General features: G+C 40.7%; 1 protein-coding gene across 2 annotated transcripts in view; it reads left to right on the top strand.

Moving 5' to 3' along the window:
* Positions 1–22,678, top strand: part of PRKG1 (protein kinase cGMP-dependent 1) — an 893,233-nt gene that overhangs the window by 785,143 nt on the left and 85,412 nt on the right. For both annotated transcript variants that reach the window (XM_026650906.2, XM_026650905.2), the window contains exon 9: positions 8,088–8,162. In XM_026650906.2, coding sequence (XP_026506691.1) covers positions 8,088–8,162 — 75 coding nt within the window. The remainder of the gene's footprint in view (positions 1–8,087; positions 8,163–22,678) is intronic.

The raw sequence follows: 22,678 nt of genomic DNA on the forward strand, positions 1-22,678 counted from the left end.
TATACTGTGGCGTATATGGTAACCCTGCATTTGTCTATACCTATAGAATAGGAAGTTATTTGGCTACTTCAGATGCTGCTGTCTGATAATTGTTGATAAATACTGTGCAATTACTGAGTTCACATTCAAGTAACTCTGAACTCAGGCACCAGTTTTGTCCAGACTTTCCAAGAATATTTGCCTTTGGGCTGAAGTAAACATTAAAACATTAAGCCTGAAAGGAATTTATTTGAAAATGTGAGCAACAGGAAGGGAGGTGTCAATGGAAATTAGGACTCCACTTCACCTACAGTGGCTGATACTGTGCCCTCTATTATGGACAGAGCTGGCAGCGATGCCTAGAATTAAGTTGTATGACAATTTCCATTAGAAGACCCTCTTTTCAGTAGCTTATTACTTTGCTAAACTTTAACCATTTGGGCTGAAATTTTTCATGCATGTGTCTGCCTCAAACTGAATTGTAATGGAAAGTTCCAGCAACAATGATTAGCCATCTCCAGAAACAAGTAATGGAAAAATATATTATTTTGCCAATGTTGAATTCTTATATCAGATTTATTGAGAAGCTCTAGCACTTCCTTGCTTTGGAGCAGGGACTAGAAATTTGGCAGGGGGAGCAGTCAGAAAAATGTCAGTCAGAGGGAGTCTGAGCCGCCGGCAGGCAGGCCAGGGGTTCCCCTGGGTCAGCGCGCTGCCAGCAGCCCAGGGGTTCCCCTGGGTCAGAGCTGCCACATGGATCCCCGGGCCGGGGGGTGGGGAGCTGCTGCGGCGGGGTGCCTCAGGCTGGGGGGGGGGGGGGGGCTGCCGTACGGCTCCCCGGGCCGGGGGGGAGCTACCATGGTGGGGGCACCTCAGGGCAGGGAGTTGAGCTGCCGCGGGGCGGGGCGCTTCAGGGTGCAGGGGGGGCGGGGAGCTGGCGCAGGGCTGGGGGGGGGGGGGGCGCAAGGTGTAAGTTTCGCCTAGGATGCGAAACTTCCTTGCACCGGCCCTGCTCTGAATGCTCCCTTCCTGGAACGTAGGCAGCATGGAGTAGGAGGAGGAAGCACCTGGAGCCAAATAGAGAATGGCAGAGAGTGCACGGGGGCACAGAGCTATGGGGTGATAGTAGTAGTAGAAGGGTCCAAAACCACTAGAACACATTCCCTGCCAGACCCTGTAACAGAACCCAAGATTCCTGAGTGTCAATAGTTCTCTATTGTCTAGCAAATAGCTGTGACACTAATTGACAAAATATGTATCTTATCCCCCTCTAGTGGTAAGATTGAGGATAACAACCTAGTCTTGCTACCAGTTACTCCATTAGCTAAAACAGGGGTGGGCAAACTACGGCCCCCCGACGGGGGGGCAGAGGGCTCCGTGCATTGCCCTTGCCTCCAGGCACCACCCCCGCAGCTCCCATTGGCCGGGAACGGGGAACCCTGGCCAATGGGAGCTTCAGGGGAGGTACCTGGAGGCACAGCAAGGGCAGCGCATGCAGAGCCCTCCGCCCGCCCTCCCCCGGGGCCGCAGCACTTCCTGGACCGGCGCAGGGCCGGGGACAGGGCAGGCAGGCAGGGAGCCTGCCCTGACCCCGGTGCGCGCCACTGTCACCCCAGAGCTGCTTTAGGTAAGCGGTGCCAGGCCGGAGCCCGAACCCCGCCTGCATGCCACCCCCCAACTCCCTGCCCTAAGCCCCCTGCCTGTACCTTGCACCCCTCCTGCACCCCAACTCCCTGCCCTGAGCCCCCTCATATACTCCACACACTTCCTGCACCCCAACTCCCTGCCCTGAGCCCCCACATACTCTCCGCACCCTTCCTGCACCCCAACCCCCTTCCCTGAGCCCCCTGTCGCACCCCACACTCCTCCTGCACCCCAACCCCCTGCCCAGAGCTCCCCCCACAGTCCGCACCTCTCCTGCACCCCTGCCCTGAGCCCCCTCCTGCACTCTGCACCCCTCCTGCATCTCAACCCCTTCCCTGAGCCCCCTCCTACACCCCACACCCCTCCTCTGAATGAATCCCTTGCCCTGAGCCCCTTCCTGCACACCGCACTCCCTCCCGCACCCCAACCCCCTGCCCCGGCCCTGCATACAATTTCCCCACCCAGATGGGCCCTCAGCCCAAAAAGTTTGCCCATCCCTGAGCTAAAACACTAGAAGTCTGCTGTTCATTTGAAGTTTCCAATGCTGCTGGATTCGTGGACCCCAAACTAGAGAAGACTTGCAGTGTGTCAGTTTCCATTACAAATCCTATACACTGGCCATGTTCCAAATAATGTTTTGGCGAGGTTTGTGAATGTGGACCAAGTTTAGAGTGAAATTGGGTTAAGTTTCAGCTGCTGGTGAGACTTTTGGGTTTGGGTGGAAATCACTCACCAACAGAAGTTGGTCCAATAAAAGATATTAGCTCACATACTTTAGCTGCTGATGTATATGTTAAGCTATTGATTTTACTCTTCTGAATTTGAAGGAGGAGCAAAGAGAATAGTTAAATTTTTCAGTTTCTCTTCCCTGTCTTCTTCAATTATACATGCTAGTTGCAGCAAAATGTCTTAACAAAACACACTTTAAATAGTTCAAAGGCTGTTACCAGTGAGACCCTGATTGTGATGGGGCATACAGGCCACCACTCTGGCAAGGAAGGGATTAAGGAAGGCTGATGGACCCAATTGGATTCACTCTGCTACACCTGTAGCAGATATCAGGTGTGCAAAGGGGAATTATATGAAGGAAGCCCTACTCAATTTAAGGCTGACCAGGAAGGAGAGCAGAGTTCTCAGCCAAGAGTGTGAGACAGCTTGCTGCCTGGATGAACCTCCTTGTGCATGGGATGACCAGAACCAGGAAGACTGACCAAAAGGATTGGCTACATGAAGACAAACTCTGAGTAGAAAGGAGGAGTCCTGGCAAAGACTTGTTGGATGACCCCGTTTTGAGCTAATAGTATTCCCTTTCTTTTGGAATTTTAATAACTCAGCAGCTCAAATATTGGAACTCCCATCACAATCAAATCCATACACACACCTGTGAAAATCAAAGAACAAAATCTCTTAAGAACGAAGTTGAACTTCTAGGCAAAGAGAGCCACTGTTACTGAAATTTTGAGTTATGCACTGTTTTCTTCAAAAAGAAGAAGATTGTGACAATGAGAGAACTCTCAAACATATGATATCAAATTTAAGCATAAATCTATTTTCCTTGATTTCCTAACACACTTAGATACAGTATCATGACATATTTGTATTTAAGTAGGAGGTGTCTCCTCCACTGGCCATCTTTTTCTTTAGTAGATTCTGCTATAAGGTCATTTGAATTATCTCAATCATTTTTGTTGAAACTTTGATATCATAAGCACATTTATATGTCTCTCCTGTTTCTACTGCTGGGTCCTGGATTGAAAGTTCATATTCAAACACAAATATCATCAGCAGTGGGAGTACAGAATGTTACCAAAAAAAAAGAAAACACCATTGTCTGAGAGGAGGGAGAGGGTACAGAAAGCATACTGCCACATTTGTGCTCCTGCTTTGGGAATCAGCAGTTGGTGCTACATATCCTACAAGGGGGTGAGCTTATGACCTTCCCTTTCTGCCAGCCTGCAGATCTGGCCCCACTTAGTGCCACATTCGCACTTCCCAACTGAGACACAGTGCATTCAGGAGCACGTGATGACGATGCTGTCCCCTCCACAGCAATTTTAGCAATGCAGCAACTGAGCCCAAATGTGCTGCTTTCTGCATGTAAATGCTTAGAGGAATGGGGAGGTGGTGTTGTGTTTTTGTTTTTACAGATTTCTCCTTACCCCAAAGCCCTTGTTTTAACTTGTGATGGGATGGCTGTGAATTTGTGGATTTCAGCAAGGGTGGTTGTATCATTTCTCTATATGATGAGTTGTTTGACTCACAGTTGAAGCCTGATGGAAAGTAAAACAGATTTGGTACTATCCTAGCACCATTGATCTTATACAGGCTGTGGTTTAGGATTAAACATTCTTTTGAGGTTTGTTTTATTAATAAGTAATGATATTCCACAAGGCCCTTTCAAGCCCATTCCTCTCACAGCTTTCAGGAAACCTGAGGCTGGGTTGAGATTTGTTCATGGAGACAACTGGATAGAAGGAGAAGATGGAAAATGCAATAAGTATCCTGGTGCACTGCTGAAATCCTGGGGAAAGTCACAAGCAGTTTGATGCAGTGATGTAAGGTTGGAATGCTGTTTCACTGTGGGAACACTTATTCATGAACATTGCAAAAAATAATGTTCATAACTACATTCAAGAATATCTAGGCTATAATTTTAAGCCTCTGGCTGGCGGTTGGCAAAATACCAGGGGCATTACAAAATATATGGGGCATTACAAAATACCAGGGACATTACAACAGCACCTCCTTCTTGCTCCTTATTGCTTACATATTTGTAGGTGGTGCAAGCAAACCAGGGCCGGCTCCAGGCACCAGCCCACCAAGCTGGTGCTTGGGGCGGCACCTGGAGGGGGGCAGCGTGGCGCTCCAGCCCAAGAGCGGGGCCGCGACTGCCTCTGGCCGCCGGGGAGAGCGGAGCCCCGGCCGGGCTCGCCGCCCTCCCCCCGGCGCTCTGGCTGCCGGGGCTTCGCTCTCCCCGGCGGGAGGCTTTTTTGCCTGGGGCGGCAAAAAAGCCAGAGCCGGCCCTGAAGCAAACAGTAATATACATAAACTCATCTCTTCTTTCTCCTTGTCATTTTCTTTCATGGATTTGGTCAGTGCTCATAACTCCAAATAAAATATAGTTTGCACTCACAAGACACAGAAGCTAAGCTGTGAAAGGTATTCTTCCAGATACATCTGGCTGACTAGTAGGTTTCACTAGCAGTAATGCTGATGGGTCAGGAGTTGCCTCTGTGTATGCCACAGGGTTAGATTATGGATGAGTTTTGCTCACTGTAGCTTTAGCTTTTTGCCCTTTGACTAACCTTACATCCAAATCTTTATAGAAGTGAATGTACTGTACAAATTGCCCATGAGATCTAGATTTAGAGCCCGAAGGTTTAATAAGATGTTTGTCAATGAACATATTTTGTGTATATATTTTGATTTCACTGTTACCCAGATCAGAGTTTTCAACCATGCACATGGCCAGGATTCTTTGCCAAAGACAACCCTGGATGTGTCTAAACCATGGTACAAATTTATATATATTTTCGAAACACTACTGAGTAATCAGCTCCTTAATCACAAACACATCTTATGGCTAAAATTATAGCCCGACCATGGCAAAATTCTTAAAAGGACATAATTTTTGTGGAAGCTCAAAGATAGTCTTTCATTTCAGTTTTTAGTTAATGAGTTTTCTATTGCTTTTACTAAGCTGTGTGTAAATGGTGGTGTATGTCATGTAATTTAAAAAATTCTGACGTCAACAAAGTGTCAAAACTAAAGAGTTGTGTTGTGTGTATGTTTGTGTGATATTTCAGTCATAATCATGATTATTATTACATAAAAGGCCATACCTAAAGGAAAGCTGATGGTAATTAGCACTACATACGCATGTATAAATAGCCCTCATTATTATGACCTTTTTGCCTAACATTTTATAGAAATTATGAGCAAAATATGGCCAAAATCACTTTATATTGGACTTTTTGGGTAGGTTTTCAAAATACTAGATCTGCAAAGAGCAAACTCTAGTCAGTTATTTCCTTTTATTGATTAGCATGAAAGAATATCCTCTTCCCAGCATGTTGCACTAAGGAGCATATCTCACTGTGTATTGTTATTTAAGATTATATAATATCTGATTCAGCAAAGTAATTAAGCATAGCATGTGCTTAAATCCAAACCTATTCAGCAAACCACTTTCTTAAGTTCCCATTAACATCCAAAGGAACATAGGCACATGCTGAAAGTTAAGCATGTGTTTTAAATGCTTTGCTGAATCAGGACTATAGTTTCTGGTGGCCAGATTTACAGAGGTATTTGTAATGATACAGGTAGGTGCCTAGTGGAATTTACAAAAACCTAACTCTCACTGACTTCAACCTACATTTAACCTGCTTAGGCACTTTTGTAAATCCTACTAGGTGCCTATCTGAATCTTTAGACCCCTAAATAAATCCGCACCTCAGTTCTTATTTTAGAATTCATAATCACCTCAGCTCCTACTATGCACTTTTTAGCAAGTGTATCATGATATCCAGTTTTAAGGTGGAATAACTACAACAATTTCATTTGCGGAGCCATCACCCTAAAACACAGAACAATCTTGATTAGTCAAAAATTCTGACATGCATCAATTAATCATTTAAAAATAATTCTACGTGTTTTCTAATTTTTCAAATGTATTTTTTCTGTTAATAAATTGTAGGCATACTAAGAAAAAGGATCAAAGGGGTAGCCGTGTTAGACTGGATCTGTAAAAGCAGCAAAGAGTCCTGTGGCACCTTATAGACTAACAGACGTATAGGAGCATGAGCTTTCGTGGGTGAATACCCACTTCTTCGAATGCATGTAGTGGAAATTTCCAGGGGCAGGTATAAATATGCAAGCAAGAGTGAGTAAGGGTAGAGATAACGAAGTTAGTTCAATCAGGGAGGATGAGGCCCTCTTCTAGCAGTTGAGGTGTGAACTCCAAGGGAGGAGAAACTGCTTTTGTAGTTGGCTAGCCATTCACAGTCTTTGTTTAATCCTGAGCTAATGGTGTCAAATTTGCAGATGAACTGAAGCTCAGCAGTTTCTCTTTGAAGTCTGGGAAAGGAGTGATGCAAGTGTGTAATAAGGAAGAATACTATTTAGTTTCTCATGTTGAGTGTCATCAGTTATACTTATCACATAGGTGTATTATATTTAATATATTCTGCATGTTGGTCACTGAAATCCATCCAATACAACTCAAGAAAAGATACAGCAGTGATGGTCCTTAATTTTTGTTATTAGTTAGTAGAGAGTTCAAGGTGAAATTTACCAGTTCCATTTATTTGAGCCACTATCAATATGAAATCTCACAATACGAATAGATGTTTCTGGCCCCTTTCTGAAACATGTCAGTGCCCTCTCTTTCTCTTGAAACAGAGAATAAAATGGTATAGGTGTGCTGAAGCCTCTCAGAATATTTACAGAAGACAGCAGAACTCAAACTATCAGACACTTTGATAAATCTGTCTTGTCTTATCATGTATAGGTGTTTATATCTCATCCATCACCACAGAATCTGAGAGAGAAATCCTGGCCCCACTAAAGTAAATGGAAAATTTTTCATTGACTTCAGTGGAGCCAGGATTTCACCCTGAGTGTTTTGTAAAGCGACCTTAACCAAAATAGGTATATTTTTCCTCCCTACTTCCCTAAGGCAATTGGGACTATTGTGGGTATGAGGGGGAGATTCTTTTATTCTCTCTTTCTTATCCTTCTCTTAGGGTGACCAGATGTCTCGATTTTATAGGGACAATCCCAATATTTGGGGCTTTTTTTATATGGGCTCCTATTACCCCCCCCCCATCCCCTGTCCCGATTTTTCACATTTGCTATCTGGTCACCCTACCTTCTCTTCTGTCTGTCCTTTCATTCCTGTCTTCTCTTTTTCCTCTTCTTCCACCACCTTCATTCTTCATTGCTGTTTTACTGGCAATTGTGAGAAAGATAAGACAAAGAAATGAGTCTTCTACTTCACTTAGAAGGCTGTAAAATGTGGTCATTCAAAGCCTTGGAACGGTTGCTGAGAAAGCCATGCTCTATGCCATTCTGGGATTCACCATCAAGGGTGACAGTTTCATTCTTCCTGCTGTTGAGGCCTGTCCCTGCACCACTGCAGTCAGTGGGAGTTTTGCCACTGAGTTCAATTTGATCAGTCCCTAAAATAGCTTGAGGAATAAGATTGGGCCTCACTTTTAATTTATTTATGTGTTGTTATTTCTTCTTAAACATTTATGAAAGTGTTTTGAAAATGAAATGTGAGGTGAGAATATTAGTTTTCTACACCTTTCTCTTTGTGTCCTTTCCCATCTTCTGTTGATCATATGTGTCCTTCTTGGTAGATCAAGGTCAAGATGACATGCTGTTGAATAAACATGTTTTTGTTGTTTTAATTCCATATTAGAAAAGTCATATATCTTAGAAATGTCACTTTATTCTTACAGCTCTTTCAAACATTTGATTGGAGGTCTGGATGATGTTTCCAATAAGGCCTATGAAGATGCAGAAGCAAAAGCAAAGTAAGTGACAACTAATGATTTTTGGCTTTAACCAATTAATCTCAATGTATTGCCTGTACCCCGTGTTTTTAATTGAAATCAAATCAAGAAATTTTTTAAAACATACACTTTTTATCACATAATACTATAACATAGGAAGTGAAATGTCTGATAGGAAATAAAAGAAATATAGTATAATGCTTTGTTAATCTAAAGAGTTTAATTTTAAAAGTAGTTGGCAAATAGTTGTCATGACATATTTTAAGGTAGGATGGATATAATGTATGTAAATTCTAAACTGATAAAAAAAACTCAAGATAACAAAGATATTACTGCAATAGAAATTTTTTATATATTTTGGGCTATTTTCAAACAGTCCTGAGTTTTTCAAACCTTAGGAAATAAAATATGTTCTGTAAAAGAAGGTTGAAGAGGAGAAAGTAGAGTAGCTTTCGAATGATACAGTTACTTTGCTATGGAATAATATTTCAATCCAAAACACTGGCTTAAAGTATTCCTTCTAGAAGTTAAGACTAGTGTTTAATCACTTTAAAGTGTTTTAAATAATAAAGGTGCTAACAAACAGAAACAAGAGCTGCAACAATTCCCACTTGGTCAACATCTTGTGCTTAATAGACAGACTTCTATATGTTTAGATTCGAGGGATGGAATCCGTGAAGGGACTTAGGTGTTGCAATGCTGAGCACCTTGGGTGCCTAGAAAATTCACAGGAACAGGTCTGATTCACAAAGCCTAGTGAGGCTCTCCCTAATGGGGAGAGAAAGGCACCTTTGAATGTGATCCACAAAAGCCAGGTGGCTAGGTGGCTCCCTGCCTACACTAGCCAATGGAAGATGACAATGTGCTAAAGAGTGGCCCTTTCTCGGAGATAGGCTTCTAAGTCCAGGCTATAGTGAGGCACCTAGCTCTGCTACAGACCCATGAACAGGAATTTCTTTCCTGACTTAGGTGCCTACATAGTTTCTTGCAAGAATAATTTAGGTGTCAGCATACAGGAGGAGGCGGTGGTTGTGTCCAACTTTATAACTTTTGGCCCAGTGGTTAGAACACTCATCTGGGATGTGTGATACCCACATGCAATTTCCCCCTTCCTGGCAGAGGGGGAGAAAAGATTTGAACAGGGAAGTCCAACCTCTCAGGAGAATGCTTTGACTACTGAACTATGGGATGTTCTGATCTGGGGCTCCCTCAGTCTCTCCTGTTGAAGCACTCTGGTTAAATCAATAAAGAGTGATTGGGGAGATAGAGTGGGAATGACTCTGTAGTCCAGTTGTTAGGACACCGACCAAGTTTCACACATCCCAGGTGAGCACTCGAACCACTAGTCTAAAGGTTATAAGGTGGGTGGCAGCACCACCATCACCTCCTACTCCTTTTCTGGACAGCCTTTGAATAGGGCCCAATCCAGTTGGTGTCCCCAAAGGGTGCTAACCAGCAGGGCCACTCAGAGGATTCAGGGGACCTGGGCCAAAGCAATTTCGGGGGCCCCTTCCATAAAAAAAAGTTGCAATACTATAAAATACTATATTCTCGTGGGGGCCTGGGACAAATTGCTCCACTTGCCCCCCACCCTCCTCTGGGCGGCCCTGCTAACTAGATTCAGCCCCTGGAGCAAGTTAGGTGAATAAATGACTGTCTTCCCTGGTTCATGAATCATTCTGGGGCTTAGCAGGAGATAGGTGTCCAGATGCCTAGAATTAGGCAGCAATGCGTATGCCCAGAGGAAAAACCTTAGGCACCAAATGAGTTTAGGCATCTACAGGGCTCAGCAGGAGTTGTGTGGCTTACAGTAGGGGACTTAGGAACCTAATTAGCTTTTTGGATTTCACCCTAAACCTTTAGCTGGTAAGCCTGGAATATCCTTCTTAACACTTCAGAATAAATGAATAAAATCAAGATTTGCTCAGATAAAGGTTAATATTGACTTCAAACACAAATGGCTCTAAGTCAAGAATAATTTAAAGAGAAACTGAAGCTATTGTATAAAAATCTGATGTTTTCTCTTTTGCAGATCTCTTTACCACTACCACATTAAGGAAGGGAAATGATTAGATATTAGGCTTCTTCTCAGAATCAAACAGTTGAAAAGTGTGACTATCGTAGCCTTTCAGTTCTGTTGGCCTAAATGAAAGGTTACTACTAAAATATACATAGTGGTTTCACATTAGTCTTTGGGGGCTTAAGGGAGTCTGTATGAAGAGAATGTATGGTTTTATTGTAGAGAGAAATGGAAAGAAACTAAATATTATTAGTTTTAGAAGAATTTAAACTCAAAATTCTTCTATCATATAAGAAATCTGTGTCCCATTTTCAGTGTCTTGCATTAATTTTGGTAATGCTGGAGTGTACCAATAGAATAAAGAGACATTTTCTGTTTATCACTCCGAACACCTTTTTTAACCTATTGCACCTCTCTAGCAAGTTACTTTTCTCCTCATTGTGCAGAATTATGGCCCCTTAACAAAATATATAGGACTTCATCTGGATTCCTTAAATAAATAAAACTCTCATTGCTTTCAATGGGAATCTGGGGTACAGAAGAAATGCTGAATCAGACTTGAAGTGATGATTTTGCAGCAGATAACTAGGCAGACCTCCTAATTTTATTTTAATGGTCAGTTGCAGCTTATACAAAGACCAATTGTATGAAGTTACATGTAGTCCAGTAAACTAACCACAGGCAAATAACATTGCTTTGGAGAGAGAGAGAGTTACAAATATGCCATGTCAGTGCTACTATTTAGATTTCCAGGGGGATAATGTGGAGAGAAAACTTGGTAGTAGGAGTGGGGATTTGCCGAGTAATATAACTCCATTATTGCATACACAGCCCTTGTATGACCTTCACTTTCTAATTCATTAGCAGCTAGTATAAGCTGAAAAAAGGTAATGCACTCTCTTCATCATTTCAGAGAAAATCCTCTCAGGTTTATGTCATTTTAAGCCATTTTTTGATATGCAGTATGTGCTCCTCAGCTACCGAGGTGAGGTAGGTGGGTGGGTGTGGTCTAAAATCTAAACAGATTAAATTACATCAATATGCACATCAACATAAATATCATGCAAGAAAGTATTTTCAATGTCCATTGACCTTATTGTCACTTGGCTTATTTAGCCCTAATCCTAGTAAAACTCCCATTGACTTTAGTAGATATTTTGCTTGAGAAAGCACTGCAGAATTGGACCTCTTGTGGAGCAACCCATTTTTTTAGAAGCTAGAATGTCTGTAGATAGCTTTAAATTCTGCTATACTTCTATCTTGCACTTTTCCTTGTTTATTTTTTAGTGTCCAATATTTCACACAATGAGAAAGGTGAGGCAGAAGATTCCTAATGTTAGAGAGATCTTAATTAGGTGGACAGTTTCACAGTAAGAATAGCGGACAAGCTGTTATGGCACCTTCTAGGTCCTTACCTGCAGCTTTACAAGTCAGGGGTTAGCCCTTGCATACAATCCCAAAGTGCCAGAGTCAGCAATCATGCCATTGCCCCCCACATAGTGACATTTTGACTTTAAAAAAGCAGAAGTCATCAGTGCTGTCTACCTTTACAAAGGTTATAAAGGAAATGTTCTTTCAAAAGATATGGCCTTTATTAGTTAAATACCACATTTGGATTTCCTTGACTTCTTGAAAGCAATTGCCTGGAAAAGGTATGAATAGAACAGTAGAAATGACTGAAAAGCTATGAGTAAAAGAAGAAATTTTGGAACCTGCTTCGTCACTCAACAGTTGTTATATCTATGTCTGACAAGAAAAAATTCATCTTGGAGAAAATCTACTTGGCAGAAACTTTAACCTGGATTAATTTTCAAACAGCTCTTAATTAACTTTAGCTAATTGCCCTTCAAGGGTTTATCTTTTCAAAATTTAAGATTGTGAAGTGAAAGAGCTTGGCATAGAAAGCATGAGACACAATTGTGCTTTAGCAAAGTGCTGTGCTTTGCAATAACTGAAAATTGCATAATAGTATTTTGTCACTTAGTAGTAGCAAGCATCATATTTTCCACTGTTTATGGTATATCATAAACAGTTCTTTGAATGAATAAGGTTTACTACATAACCTTACATCAGGTCTATCAAAGATGGTTCACTAAAAAGATCAGAAATTCAGCAATCCTCATTGTAAACTATAAATAGTAAGGATCTCATTCTAATAGGTGTTGACCACCCTCATCTTCAATTCAACTGAACATCATATCATATTGATGTCTGCCATTATTTGCTATAAAATTATGATGGGTTTTAGCAGCTCAAAAAGCCAACAGTTTTTAATATTTTTAACCACAGTGTTTTTTTATTTCAATGCATACTGTGCCTCATGTAATTAACACATATTTATTAAGCCAAGAGGAATAGAAAATGTGAAAACTATAAATATTGTTTCTGATGTGTTAGAGATAGGCTGGTAACACAGTAACACATTTTATTTACCATAAGCACACTCCAACCCTCAAGCCCTCTGAGTGTCTCCTTGGAGTGTCCAGCCCCTGGTCCACTGGACACTCACAGTATTCAGATTCACTACTTCCAAAGAAACAGTACAGTTTACCAGTTCTACTTCCGATCACTGTTCCACTTAACACACAGCACTTAGATATCTTTATAGTGAATTAATGTATAAAGTTTCATAAGTTTATTTAGCAAAGTATGGAGATTCAAGTAATGAAAGTATTGGGAACAAATGATTACATAGAAAAGAAAATTATAACACACATTCTAGAGCCTAGACTTAATTACCTAGGTACTCTCATGTCTTGTAGAGTTTGGCTCATCCAAAATCTTTTCAGCACTTTTTAACCAGACTTGGCTGTGATCCTCCTTTCATGAGACAAGTATGCTGTCAGCTTGCTTCCCTGGTGAAGGATCCAGAGTGTTCCTTTGCCTTCCAAGATATACAAGTTCTATCCTTTGTTTTCATTTATAAACAGGATACCCCCCTCCTGTTTTTGTTTCTTCCTGAAATTTTTCTCTTTCTTATAGATTTCACAATTTCTTGACTGGCACTTGGCTTGGTATACAAATAGGTCTTCATGGTGTGGCAGACAACACACATATGATGAAACAGGGAGGTGGGTGTCTGTTACCTCCTGCCTGAAAGGAACATGTCCAAGAGACATCACCTCCTGGTGACCTTTCTTGACTCCAAGACCTTAAGAACCTAATTTTCAGTGAAGGCAAATAACTTCTTAAATATTATCCATCCTTACATTTAGGAATGATTCTGATGACCAGTGCGCTAATGGCTCTCAGTGGAGATCTCACACGTCACCCTTTGGTGAACTATTACGTATATATCTGATTCCTGTAAAATCCTATGAACCTTCTGTGAGCTCTGCCAGTTGGCACAAAGAGGTCCCTGGGTCACAAAGGGAAGCATATATTTAACATGATTTATGTTCCCAAGAATAACAGTAATCGCAGAAGAACCACAGTGCATACCAGTGGCAGGATCCGGTTCAGCAAATGTTACATAATAAGCTGAATTATTATTCATTGTATATAGAGAAAATTCCTAAAAAGAGAGCACCTGTTTGCCTAAATTAATTCCAGGTAGAGCCACTGATGAAGCTCTAATAAATCCAATAGGAAACAGGTGGCTTCTAATGCAGTTATTGAAATCACATGGGGTGACAGAGTTCTTAGAACTCTATGAATTTTACATACTCTTACATTCTCCCCATCACTTCTACTGGGTTTTTTCCATGTTCCATAGATTCCTGAGGTTCTTCACATTCAACACCACTTTAACCACTATCAGGGCCAGATTAAGGCAATCTGGGTCCCTAAGCACACCACAATATGAGTCCCTCTGCAATTTGGCCTTGTCCCTCCCTTGGGTGGCAATGGCAAGGGGTGACACATTTCAGGCTAGAAAGATGGGTCAGCAGCAAGGGGTCACCCAGAAGCAGCAACAGGAGCAGTCCCCTCTCCCCATACATAGGCAGGCTGGCAGAAGTGTATGCCACCCGTATTTTCCCCAGCAACCAGGGCATACATGCTTAGTGAGCCAAGTCCCCTGCATGCTTCTCCTCCTGCCACACAGAATCCTCTGCTGGGGTGGTATTGATGGGGGCCCCCAGGCAGTGTGTCATGAAATTAACACCCCGTTGAGATACATGCAGCAGTTCACTTGTCTCTCAGAGCAATTGTTCCAGACCGTCTGTAGAATCAGGCAGATGTTGTTTTGGCTATGCTCAGATTCCTTTTTAAAGTTTTTGTTTTTTACAACCCTGGGGGTTTACTTTTTTTAAATTAAAACTGAGATTCTGCCCTCATTACCTGATACTAGGAGCTGTGGCCCAAGGCAGGGAGGCCTATGTCTTAATCCAGCCCTGACTAATAGCTCTCCTCATCTTTATATTAGCTGTGCTTTAAGATCTTTAGTTATAGTCACTGTCCTTTTTTCTAGGGGGGCTTAAATGAGCTGCATCCAAACCTATCAATGTTTTTCTTTAACTGGCCAAAGGAGTAACTGTCATTTCACCACGTCTCTTTCATCACTCCTAGCAAAATCTCATTTTTCATCCAGTTTATAGATTTATGTTTCAGTGAGATTTTTTTATTATTATTTTTGCTGATATATTTACATTTTACTAGTCAGAATTAAATTATCTCCCTGGTGTTATATATTTTCTCTTTTCCTTAGGCTTTAATAATAATATTTATACTGGCATTGCTATTTAAAATATAGTTCTATGACTTGAGCAAACATGATTTTACTACGCCTGTCCTGCACTCTTTTCATTGGCTGCCTATAGAGTAGCTGGTTGTCATTAATTTTGCACCACGGGTTTTTAAAGCCCTACTTCAGCAAAGCATGTAATTACTTAATTCATTAATATGCTTAAAGTTAAGAGTGTGCTTAGCTGAATTGAAACTTATTCCAAGTACTGAGAGGTATCTTGTCTTTGGATGCCATCTGCTTTTTAAGGATTCCCCCCCCACACACACATATTGTCTGAAGTCACTCTTGTTGTGTGAGTTTACTAATATGGAACTCCCTGGCTCCTGAAATCCATCTAATTTTTCTTGTTTTAAAAAGATAGAAGTGTAGCTTTTTTTCTTCAGTGTTGCTTTTAGAATCACTGCTGTTTTTAATTATTTATTTATTATCTATATTTATTACCTTCCTTTGCAATCTTTTCTTTCCTTTTGTTTTTTATTAGACCTTCCTCATTTGTTTTTGTGTGTTTGAAAGATAAAAAAAAGGTATTTTATGAGGTTTTCATTATAGTGCCTTGCTGGAGTCACGGGGGAAGGGAGAGCAATGGCTGCATTAAGTGAAACACATAACTAAAAAAGGCAATTACTATTAACTAAACCTAAATAATGACAAGCTATTAACAAAAAAATAATAGTTGTATTTCAAGGTTAAGGCTCACAGTCTGGTTTTCACTCATGGATCCTCAGGAAACTTAAAATTTGGAACTGTTTTTGAAAATTTAGGCTTTGATGCATTGTACTTGGGGACATTTAGGGACATATGATCAAAGGACCCTCATAAATGATCTGGTGTATCTGTTTGTGTACACAAATGAATTTGTGAATTCAAAGGTGCACATTCTGGTCACTCACTATACACATGGGTAAAGGTTGGAATCTGCCTCCACCTTCTTGCTCAGATGAAGGTACTGGCCTGCCAGAGTGAGCGACTGGTAGCCCCTAGGAATAATTCCAGTTACATCAGCCAGGATTCTATCTGGGGACTCCAGCTGCTGTGTGGCCCATCAGCTCACCACCAATTCATATGAGGTCATGTAGGGCAAAATCTAGCCCCAAATGGGCAATTGTCTGTTCAAGTGCCTCATTTGTTTGTGCAAATGGGAAGGGTCTGCATATGCAAACTGTATTTCCAAGTGCATATTTGCAAACCATATGAAAATATGGCCCTTTAATATAAAGTGATAGCAGTCCACGGATTTTGTAGTGACTATTAGCAGAATGTTATCAATGACAGTATGTTAACAGAACATTATCAATGTTATCCGTATGTATACGTATTAGAAAGGGCTTTGTTTTTATGTGTTTCTTAGAAACATAAGCCTGGGAACATTTTTAGCCATGGCTGAAAATCAACTTTTTAGAATCAAGTTCAAAAATAGGAACTATGTGCCAATTAAAGAGACTAATTTAATTAGGACCTTATGTTTTTGCTAAGCCTCAAATATTTTCTGAAATAATAGACTTACTCATGGGATCAGGGGTTTCTCTATTATAAAAATTATTTTCTGGCTCATGGCAGTGCAAATATTTAGACAGTTTGAGCATGTGGAAACCATTTTTTCAACTTGGCTGAAGGCAGTGCCAGGATGTACACACACACACACACACACACACACACACAAGTGTAGCCTACAAGTACAAAAAGAGTGTTAATGCTATCAAAGCAGGATTTTCAGTTTTCTCTTTCAGGTCATGCAAATAATGAAAGTGACTCTCCTAATCAGTTAGTGTAGTGGAGAAGAAACCTTGTTTGGCCACAGCAGTTTAAAAAAAGTGTACTACAGACATTTTCTTAACTAAAATTGTGTGACAGTTTTAAATATATTAACACTCTGAAATGCATATTGAATACAGTGTTGTAAATTATAGATTTTAAAGTATTTGTCAAACTGAGGGATTTTTTCTTTTCATTAGAGAGCTTAGAGTGTAACAGGATCATCTGGACCTCAATTATTTGTGGCTTTTATGTTGCAGCCCACTGTTAGCTGTAGTTTTTATCCTAGTATATCAGTAGGATTTCTTGTTAAAATTGATGTAATCAATAGGCATATATGTGGAGACAGAGAAAAAAGGAATGGAATTGTCAAATTATTTTAAAAGATAAGACCACATCACAATGTATTGCATTCTTGACTGTATGTGGTGAGGGTTGCAAAATAAAGTGTTTCCTTTTTAAATCAGAAGACATTGCATATTTTAAGGCTGTTAAGTTTTACACCATTTATATTGTGTTTGAAATTCTCATGTGTCATATAAGGGCGCAACAGCAAACTATTCCGATGCAAAGAAAAGTTAGGAAGAATAGTAAGAAGCCAGTATGGCTCCATCAGGAGCTCTTTAATGACCTGAAAATCAAAAGGACCCTAACAAAAAGTGGAAATATGGAAAACTTGTGAAGGATGAGTACAAAAGAATAGCATAAGCACGTAGGGACAAAATCAGGGAGGCTAAAGCACAAAATGAATTACACCTTGCAAGGGATATAAAAGGTGATAAGATAAGTTCTATAAATACATTAGGAGAAAGACAAAGATGAAGGTAAGTGTAGGCCCTCTATTAGTGGAGAAGGAGAGCTAATAACAGATGAGATCAAGAAGGCTGAGGTATTTTAATGTCGATTTTGCTTCAGTCTTCATTAAAAAGGTAATTTGTGACCACATACTTAAGGCAATTAATGTTAACAACAAAGGAGAAGGAATGCAAACCAAAATAGGGAAAGAACAGGTTAAAGATAGGTTAGATTTATTCAAGTCGGCAGGTCCTAATGAAATTCATCCTAGGGTATTTAAAAAACTAGCAGAAGGAATCTTTGAACCGTTAGCGATTATTTTTCAGAACTCATGGAGAACAGGTGAGGTCACAGAGGATTGGAGGAAAAGCAAACATAGTACCTTTAAAATGGGGAACAAAGCAGACCTGGGAAATTGTAGACCAGTTGTTGTACCTTATATACCAAGAAAGATACTGGAACAAATTATTAAGTGATAATAGGCTAATAAGTAATAGCCAACATGGATTTGTCAAGAAGAAATGACAAACCAACTTCATTTCTTCTTTGATGGAGCTATTGACATAATGACCGCCCTGCACCTTTAAACGCAGGAGAAGGGGAGCTTGGCTGACTGGCCGAATGACGGCAACAGTGCTTTATGGCTGGGGGTGGCGGGGAGATGAAAACTGTTGCAAAAGGGGACAGCATGGTTGCTGACTCATCCCCTAGGAATGCAGGGTTTAAAAGGGGCAGCCCTGCGCCTGAAGCTCCCTTTTACATGGAGCAGTCTGAAGCAGGACCCACCCTGCTTCCTCTTTATGTGGTAAAATACCAGGTTTGGTCAAGACCTGCTGTGGGCATTATGCTAGCCACCCTTTTTTAGGGGGGGCTGGGAAGGAATTTTTCCCTTACTACCATATTGGCTTGGGTTCAGTTGGGGTTTCTTGCCTTCCCCACAGCAGGTTCAGTAAGAGCTCTGTTCATGCATGGCATGAAAGGCGGTAGGCTATATGTCGCAACTCATTATTTAAGGGTAGGGCAGATATCCAGTGCAGGTACTCCATAGGAAAGGTACACAATGACTGGATAAATGGCTTGGAAAAGGACTTAAAAAGAGGTGTTCATGAAAGGAATGAACAGGGGGCGGTTGGGGACTCCTATGATTGGTACGGCAGGGAGCCAACCCCTCATTTTTACAGCCTACCTTAACCCTCCTACGACGGGGGGTGGATGGTCATGTCCTGGCAATGGATTTTCTGGAGGGACCTGGATGGAAAAAGAGGGGGAGCTGGTGGGAGCCCCTCCCCCGCACCCCCGGGTATGGTAATGTCCCAGCAATACATTTGCTGAAGGGACTTGGATGGAAAAAGAGGGGGAGCTTGTAAAAGCTCCCCTTCCCCCCGGGTAATTACAGAATAAACATGGGGTTACCTGCGCTGTACACTTTTATCTGCCGGGTAGTCCCAGAAATCTAATAATAAAGTTGCAGCCTAATTAAACCCATGTCAAATTTTTACTGCCCTTCTTTTGGTATAGCCAGACAATGGATAGGAGAGAAGACATAATATATCTTGTGGTGGGAGATTCTCAGATAAATTTTTAAAATTAGAGTTTTAACTCTTTTATTCAGTCAATTTTCTGACACATTTCTTCAGTTTCATTAGTGTTTAACAGGTATTGAAATTGTTTTTAACAAGTCCAAACACTCCTGTTCTTTATATAAAGGGTTTTAATTCACCAATGCTCATTTAAAATTAAATATTTCTTTGAGTCTTTAGTTTAAACTGTTAGTAAAGAAGTTGTTGATTCGCTATAACAACTTTTGGAGAGATGATAATTTTTGTTTTCCTGAGCTGGGTGAGGTAGTTACTTGAACACTGCCAGTGATTATTTAATTCTGTATTAGTATACATGTTCCACACTTACACAGCTTCTTGTATTATTAATCAGATTAGCAAGGTCATTAGATTCCAGGTGAATACATAAAGCATTTTATCATTTACATAGCAATGTTGTTAGGAAATTATATTAGGAACTAATATATTTGCAAGTACGCATTTCACAAAGGTATTTGCCATTTCAACATTTAAGAAATAAACCAAAGTTTAAAAATATTTCCAGCTACACATATATTTCCTAAAGTTTTAAGGACACAATCGGAGCTTTTGCTTGCAAAGTGGGGTTGGTAGAGGCCCACTTTACCCCGAGGTTTCATTGCTCTGATAATACATCTCTATACTCCTTTTGCAATTTAATGCATAAAGAAAATCCTCACATTCTTTTACAGGATGTGACCAGGTTGTCTTTGCTACAACCCCTTGTGGCTCATCAAGGTATAACTCACTCTGTCGGTAGGACACTGTCTCTGTGAGGTCCAAGATAGCACTGCTTTAGCCCTCCAGCCAAGGTACATTTCACTCCTGTCCCTTCAGGGATGTTAAGGTCCAAAGGAAATCTGGAACATAAAATAAGCACAACTCAAAACAGGGTCATCTGACAAACCTTTAGTGGGAACCCCCCTTCTATTCCAGGCTTGCTTCTAAACAGTCCATGCTTCCACCTATCCCACAGGGTCTGATTGTCCCTTTTACCTGAGGCTCATTCATCCAGCAGTCTAACCTAATCTCTGGGCAGCAATTAGGCTTCTCTCCATTCAAGAGAAGCAGAACTCTGCTCTCCTTCCTGGTCAGCCCTGCACTAGTCTAGGTGTCCTCCTTTTAACTCCCCTCTCCATGTCTGACATTTGTTGCAGGTGTAGTGGGACAGAGCCAGTTGGATCCAGGGGCACTTATTAACCTCCTCGTTGCCAGTGTGGAGCCTATCTGCCCTATCATGCAGGACCAGGTCTTTCCTAAAACATTTTCCTTTACAAAGTTTGGTTTCCTGAGATGAAGGATTATAGCTATACCAGACTAGTATCTTGTTCAAGAGGGAGGTGTCCTGATCTAGATGACAATCTCTTTGTTTGTCTCTTTACCGAAGCTCTTTAGAGTTAGTTTGTTTGTTATAGCAATTAAACTTCTATTAAATATTTTGTGCAAAGTAAAAATTTGAATAACCGATACATCTTTTAAACATAGCACAAAATAAAATAGTATAGAAGTTGAAGCAAAGTAAAGTTAGAAAAGCTGCCTTTTAAAGTTTGTATAAACACACTCTATTGGCCATAAACAGTATTACAACCATGGAGGTGTTATCTTCCTTATGTTTGCTTGCCTTTGGGGTGCCAGAAAGCAGAAGCCTTTTGTGATTTCTTCTGAATATTTTATGGCATAACTAACTAAAATGTATGGAGGTATTTTTCTTGCCATGCATACTTGTAGCTCATATTCAGTAAAGGCCCAGACAAGTTTGTAAAATATCATTTTTTGCATTAATATTGATGCATCATAAGCCCCATACTAGTTTTGAGATGAAGAAATGAATCTTCAGCACAAGGGTTTGTGAAGGCCATCAATAGCATTCTGGAGAAAATATTGCTATAAAATTGAGACTTGAAGAGTGCCACTGATGGATATGTATCCCACAACAGGTCTACTGTTATGTATATTTGTTTATATAAAGTAATCAGAAACATATGACCATTACTTTGAACATTTGTCTAAATTACTTTATTTTTTTCTGGAACAATTTCCCATGGGTTAATGCCAAGAATATTGTACTGATCCAGTTAAGGTCCTTACAGTTTTGCATAACAATCTTGGGAGGAAATAGTAGCTGAAAGCAGGGGACCTTCAGCACAGATCTCTTCTGTACCAGAACTCAGCTCAGCACTTCTGAGGAAGGCTTTAAGCCACCTTTTCATTCACCCAAACTCTGGGGCTGTATATTTGTCCCCCAGAACAATTTAGAGCAGTCTCAATGCTCTTCTGAATTGCATCAGTTTGTAATCAAGCCTACGGTGGTCTTACACTATCAGGGATCACCGGGGTGCTGGGTACTCTAGCTTTATTTCCTCTCATTACTAGGACTTAATTTGGAGTACAGAGGACATAAAGCAGCCTCTCTAGAGGCCAGAATATGGCCTGTTCCACTTATTTTCTCTATAGAATGCCCTGCACACCTAAGGTTGCCAATTTTGGTTGGACATTTTCCTCAAGGTTTTATCACATGACATAATTTTTAATTAAAGATTAATCTTTAATTCCTGGAGACTCCAGGACAATCCTGGAGGGTTGGCAACCCTATGCACACCTATAATGCTGCAAATGTCAAATACTAATAACTATCAATACATTATCATTAAAATTCTTCACTGATGCTTCCAAGTTACATTTTAGGAGTTGCTGATTTCAGATATGCTAGGGTGCTAGAAATATCCCCAGGATCATTTGCCATTTCCCTTATAAAGAATCTAGCTGTTATTGAAACCAATGGGAGATAGATCAGGCCCCGAATTTGCAACCAAAAACTGCGTAAGGGGACATTAAAGAGAATGCTGAGAGAGGAGAGAAAGAAATCTATAGTTGGGGCTACTTGTCAGTCTTTCTATGTTAATAGTCTGAAATCAGAATAGTCAGCCAAAGAAATGGAGCTCTCAGCTGGGGAGAATTAGTGAGCAGGGCCAGGAAGCCAAAATTCAGATAGGCACAGAACAGGACTCCTTGTTGCCCGGCATCCTCCATTCAGGATTGCTGGGGCTGTATGTGAGGAGCAGAGCTGGAAAGGCAGATTGGGCAGCATCAGAGGGGGAAGTATATGGCAGATATCGACACATCCATTAGCTTTTCCAAATACATGTGAAAAAGGTTAGAGCACATAAAGAAATAACTTTGTTTAACTGGAAAATGTTCAGAAAGATCTGTGTCTCTGGTGTGATGGTTATATCTGTGTGTGTGTTGTTTAAGTTTGTGATGTCTGTGGCTGTTTAGCTGGAGGAAAAGGGGAAAGAAGTGAGTGTGTTAGGACCAAATTTCAAAGGTGAATGAATATTAATTGTTTTCTCTGGAAAAGTTAGTGTGTTATCCAAACAGTGCATAGCAAATTCAATTGACCCCTCAACGGTAATTGCATTGAATTTGGAGACTAACATCAGTCACCGAAGTGTGAAATAGAAGGATTTTAATCCCGCTGTAAGTGAAAAGCTCAACACAACCGTAACTACAGAGTCCTACTGACACCTCCATTATACTAACAGCCAAGGCACCAAGTCAAATTAGTTTATCCTTTCCTTTCTTTCTACATATTTCCCCCTGAAAGTTCAAATATACTTTCTATGTATTGTATTAAAGTTTTTTTCTGTAGTTCTAATTTCAGTCTACTTAAAACATTAAAAAGCAAGCTGACATCAGCATTCAACTC

This window comes from Terrapene carolina, unplaced genomic scaffold, assembly GCF_002925995.2.
Source record: "Terrapene carolina triunguis isolate 2854851 unplaced genomic scaffold, T_m_triunguis-2.0 Scaffold95, whole genome shotgun sequence".
NCBI classification, from domain to species: Eukaryota; Metazoa; Chordata; order Testudines; family Emydidae; genus Terrapene; species Terrapene triunguis.